A 5,508-nucleotide genomic window follows, 5' to 3' on the forward strand; every position below is an offset into this window, starting at 1 on the left:
TGTGTGAGAGTGAAGGATGTGTGTGTCTGTATAGTGTGTGTGTAGGGGGTGTGTTGTGTAGGGGTGTGTGTGAGAGTGAAGGATGTGTGTGTCCGTATAGTGTGTGTGTAGGGGGTGTGTTGTGTAGGGGTGTGTGTGAGTGAAGGATGTGTGTCTGTATAGTGTGTGTGTAGGGGGTGTGTTGTGTAGGGGTGTGTGTGAGAGTGAAGGATGTGTGTGTCTGTATAGTGTGTGTGTAGGGTGTGTTGTGTAGGGGTGTGTGTGAGAGTGAAGGATGTGTGTGTCCGTATAGTGTGTGTGTAGGGTGTGTTGTGTAGGGGTGTGTGTGAGAGTGAAGGATGTGTGTGTCCGTATAGTGTGTGTGTAGGGGGTGTGTTGTGTAGGGGTGTGTGTGAGAGTGAAGGATGTGTGTGTCTGTGAGATAGTGTAGGCTGTGTGTGTTTGGGCGCAGAGGGGAGCGAGTGTGCACACCGTGAAGTGTGTCTGATCGCGTGTGCGCCCGAGGGGAGCGGGCTGGTGTGTAACAAGTCTGCGGGAGCGGCTCGCAGGGCCGCCCCCGGGGAGCTCCCCGAGTTGGACCCAGCGGTCCCGCTCCCTGCTCTCAGCGGCCAGGCGCGCTGAGCTCTGCACACAGCGCCGGGCATCAGGCAGTCAATCCGCTGAAGCGCCGTTCGGCCCCAGCCCCGCGGCCACCCGGCCCCGCTCCCCTCGCACGGCCGGCTCCCTGCGAAGGTGAGTGCCTTCACTCCGCCTGGACGGGGGGCGGGGGGCTGAGCTGTGCGGAATCGGGGGCTGGCTCTGAGGGCCCGCGGGGCCAGGGCTGCTGGACACGGGCGAGCGGAGCTGTCTGCTCAGCACCACACCTGGGGCCATGCGGAAATACAACTTGGGGTGCCAGGGGAAAGTCTTTCAGCCCAGGGCTCTAACTGGGACAGGATAGCTTGATACTAACAGGCATGGCTCTGGGCTTCTTCCCCCTCCTATCTCTGGGCGATGGGGGAGGACCAGGGATGCAGTGTCTGGAAATAACCCCAGACTCCTACAAGCAATGACAGTACTGTCCAGGGGTCAGAGCCTGAGGTGTTTGCTCAGCATTTACTCAAGCGCTTTCTATGGGAGGGCATCAGCCAGCCTTTGAATACTGGGGCTGAAATAAAACCTCTCTCTAGTGGCAGGTTATTCCATCGCATGCAGGGTTCTTACACCTTCCTCTGAAGCATCTGGTGCGAGCCATTGTCAGAGCAGGATAATGGACCAGATGGACTATGGGTCTGAGCCAATCTGACAATTCCTATGTTCCTAAGGATTTAAAGCCATCACCCTATGCATGGAGCTGATAAATTCACTGGGAATCCATTTCTGACTATGTACAATTCTCCACACATGACTGAGCAACAATTAAGAAAGGAAAATATTTACAGTAGAACATTCTGACCCCTCTTCATTAACTCTCTTTTCCAGGCTTGTATGAGTCCATTGGAACATGCCAGAACCGCTCAGGGTCCAGTGGTGAGAAAGGAGCTTCCGGGTCATAGCATCATAGAGTTCAAAGCCAGAGGAGACCACCAGTCTACCCCTGGGGGTGGTGTTTCCCTGGCTGCTTCTGTGTGGCTTCTAGGGAGCAGCAATGAATTCCTCCTTCTCTTTCCCAGAGAGCCACCTCAGCCTGCTAGACCTTTTAAAAGGAGAGAACGGGTCCCTGCCCAGAATGTGGAATGGGAGCCAGGAGCTGGACTGGGAGGAGCTGGAAAAAATGCTCTTCCTGTTTGCAAAGGAGCCTGTCACCATCAGCCTCACCGTCCTGTACCTACTCTCTTTTGTGGTGGGATTTGTTGGGAACATCATGTCCATTAAAGTGCTTACCAGGAAGCGTAGCAGTCGGATGCCCAGCCTGAGTGCCACCAGGAGCCTCCTTATCAACCTGGCTATCTGCGACTTGATGGTGGTGTGCGTCTGCATGCCCATCACGGTGGGGAACTTGATATACAAAGCCTGGGTGTACGGGGACTTCCTGTGCAGGGCTGTGCCATTTGTCCAGGCTTTGTCCGTCTCAGCCAGTGTGCTCAGCCTCACGGTCATTAGTGTGAACAGGTATTACAGTGTTCACAACCCTCTGAATGCCAGGTCCTTCTTCACTCAGAGGAAGATCCTCAGCACCATCCTGGTGGTGTGGGTCCTGTCCTCTGGGATCTGCATGCCCCTTATATTCATGAACAAAAGGGATGAGATTGGGGCGGTGGAGGGACTGCCCCTGGTGTTCCCAATCTGCAGGGAAATATGGCCTCAAGAGAGGCTCAAGCAAGCCTACAACTTCCTGCTCTTCTGTGCCCTCTATTGCCTGCCCGTGCTATTCAATATAACCATCTGTTTCCTGACCGTGCGAAGGCTGTGGAGCTGCACCAGCCAGTTGAAGGAGCGCAACTCCCTGAACCGATCCCTGCCAGCCTCCAGGCTGAAGATCCGCAAGAAGGTGGCCCAGATGGTGGTGGCCCTGGTCCTGCTGTTTGCCATCTCTTGGCTGCCAGTCTACTTGATGGACATCTGGATTGACTTCAACATCCCCAACTCTTTGCAGGATGTGACTCCATCTCCCTGGGTCCTCCAGCTCAGACCTTTTGCTCAGTGGCTAGGCCTCACCAACTCCAGCCTCAACCCCATATGCTATTGCTTTGTTGGGAACCTCTACAGGTCAGCCAAAGAAATGAAGAGCAAATACCACCAGAGGATGGTTTCCCTTTTTAACTTCTCTCTGTCTGAAAGGACTGCACCTTCTTCTGTGCCTGAGTTGCTCTCTTACAGGAACTCCATGGACTCTGCAGGGAAAGAGTCCAGCTGCACCCTGGCAATGAGCAAGAGGTATCATGGGGACACTGACCCTAAGAACAACTATGAAACTCCACTAATGTCCTGCCAGTCTCTGTCTCTAAACACCATGTCTAGTGAAAAGACTTCTCTATAATCCTGCTCAGGAAGAACACCTATTAATACATTCATCCTTACTAAGAGGTGTATCAGGCACATCTGATGGCCATTTGGTAGGTTTTTCTGAATCTGATATTCTAAAGAGGGAGAAGAAACCTAGCATGCCCTCTCCCAACCTTCCCCGCCCCCAAATAAAGACAGAGGAAGGAAAGAGAGATAACGAGAAAAAATGCCAAGAAAAAGATTACTTCTATTTTAACTGAGATGAACTTACCAAAAAGGACAAATTATCTCTACCAGAGACACCTGGACACAAGAAATGCACAATCCTCTTGCTCATTAAAAGCTTTCACACTGAATAGATAAACTTCCAATCAGATGTTCTCCTCCTGCAGCTCCATCTCTGCAGAGATGCAGGTTTGATACATTAGCCATTGTACTTTGACCACTTGCTGTTGCTTACCCTGTGCTGATAAAGTCCAAATGGAACAAGCTCTCTCCTGGATGCAAATGACATCAATCGGAGTTGCAAACAGTAAAGAAACTCTAGAAACCATAGAACATAAATAGTATTAGCAGAGAATTTCACATGCTGTGCCACTTGAGACGTCATTGTCTGATCTGTAACACACCAAGCTGCCATACAGACAAATGCTACTGAAGTGAGTTGTCTGTGACATAAACATTATGGTTCTGTCTTTGGAAATTCAGAAGAGATACTGTGGTCTCAGAGCCCCTCTGAGAAATGCAGTAGGAAAATGGGCTCTTTGGGATTGGGAATATTTTCCTTTTGGTGGTTTGGATATAACTGGATTTCTGTTAACACATTTTCCACTCAGAAAGTCAGCTCGCCCACCGCTTTACCTGTACAAAGCAAAGACAATGGCATGTGAAAATAAAAGTAAAAGGTGTTTTATAACAATAAAATCAGAACCAAACCATAATCTGTAGTCCTGTTATATTTCTCTGGGGAGGAGAGATTCAAATTCCTTTTATTTTTCTAAAGAGGAAATGCAGGTTAAAATGTGTGCTATTAGCACTTCTAAAGGAGTCTTTGCTAAGTAAATAGTCATGATTGTTTATTTGTATTATAGTAGTGTCTAGAGGTCCAGGCCCAAATTGTGAGTTCATTGTGCTATGTAGGGGTTCTCAAACTTCATTGCACCATGACCCCCTTCTGCCAATAAAAATTACTACACAACCCCAGGAGGGGGAAGTGATGCTGAGTCCACCTGAGCCCCACTGCGTCGGATGTGGGGGAGTCAAATCCCAAGGGCTTCAGTCCCAGGCAGGGGGCCTATAGCCTGAGTTCTGCCACCCAGAGCTGAAGCCCTTGGTCTTCAGCTTTGGACCCAGGCGGTGGGGCTTGGTCTTCAGCTTTGGCCCTGGGCCACAGCAAGTCTAACGCCAGCCCTGGTGACCCCATTAAAACGGGGTTGCGACCCACTCTCAGACTGGGGATGTGACCCTTCAGGGAGTTGTGAGATAGTTACATGGGGGTCGCGAGCTGTCAGCCCCATAGGGCTGACAGGCCTGAGCCTGGCCATGCACGGGGCTGACAGGCTCAATCCCCCATTAAATTAAATGAATATTAAATTAAATTAACTTCCCCATGTTTAATTTCTAAGGGGGGGAGTCACAGTCAGAGGTTTGCCATGAGAAAGAGGTCACCAATACAAAAAGTTTGAGAATCACTGATATATAGTCATTACAAAAGACCAAGCCTCTTCCAATGATCTAACAGTCTGAATACAACAGGTAAAGGGTGGGAGAAAAAGATACAACTTACAAGTAGAATATTGGGATGAAAGTCAAGGACCACCTCTTACCATATGTCTGCATAGTGCCTACCACGATGGGGCCCCAAATCTGGCTGTGGCCCCGTGGTGCTACTATAATGCTTTGTTCTCTGCTTACTCACTCAGCAGCACTTGGGAGACTAGAGGTGTCATGTCAGTGAGCAGCAAAATGCAGGAAGCAGCCTTTTTGGCAAAAGATTTCACATACTGTGAAACCTAAACATTGGAAGACTAGAAGCAATCTTATTAGAGAGCAGGGGGGACAGTGTTCTGTGGAAACATATGATTCAAGTAACATCCCACTGCCTCCCAGGGAGCCTTTTGCTTTGAGAGTTCAGAGAAAGCCAGACTGAAATAGCCATCTGTCCCAGCAGGATTGCCGCCTTTTTAATGATCATTAAATATCATTTCATGTTACTAATGATCTGCCTGGAAAACAAAGGATTGTCTCCTAACAGATAGTTGCATCCAGAGTCTGTTTTCCCTTCTTTGTGTTAAATGGGCACAAAATCACAATTAAGCATTTTTACAGCAAGTGAGAAATGTCTCCTGACTGCTGTGCTCAGTGTGAAAATGCCATTTGCATTTCTGCAGGTGATAGCTCATGGGACATGGACAGCGCCTGTTGCCTGGTACATAAAAGCTGGCCTTTTAATACCCTTCAGGGGAACATTTGCAATGATTTTATTTTTTCTTTCAAAGCATATGTTAGTGTTGGTGAAAGATGCCAGGCTGAGGAGCAGTAGGGGCCAAACCAAAACCCATTTAAGACAGCAAGCTTTGGATC

At 49.3% G+C, this 5,508-nt stretch overlaps 1 protein-coding gene across 1 annotated transcript; it reads left to right on the plus strand.

Moving 5' to 3' along the window:
- The first annotated feature begins 1,627 nt into the window (after positions 1-1,627).
- On the plus strand, positions 1,628-2,959 carry LOC144270880 (galanin receptor type 1-like). Its single transcript, XM_077827760.1, has one exon. It carries the CDS (start codon positions 1,628-1,630, stop codon positions 2,957-2,959), a length of 1,332 nt encoding a protein of 443 aa, XP_077683886.1.
- Positions 2,960-5,508: the final 2,549 nt, after the last annotated feature.

Source organism: Eretmochelys imbricata, chromosome 10 (genome assembly GCF_965152235.1).
Source record: "Eretmochelys imbricata isolate rEreImb1 chromosome 10, rEreImb1.hap1, whole genome shotgun sequence".
NCBI classification, from domain to species: Eukaryota; Metazoa; Chordata; order Testudines; family Cheloniidae; genus Eretmochelys; species Eretmochelys imbricata.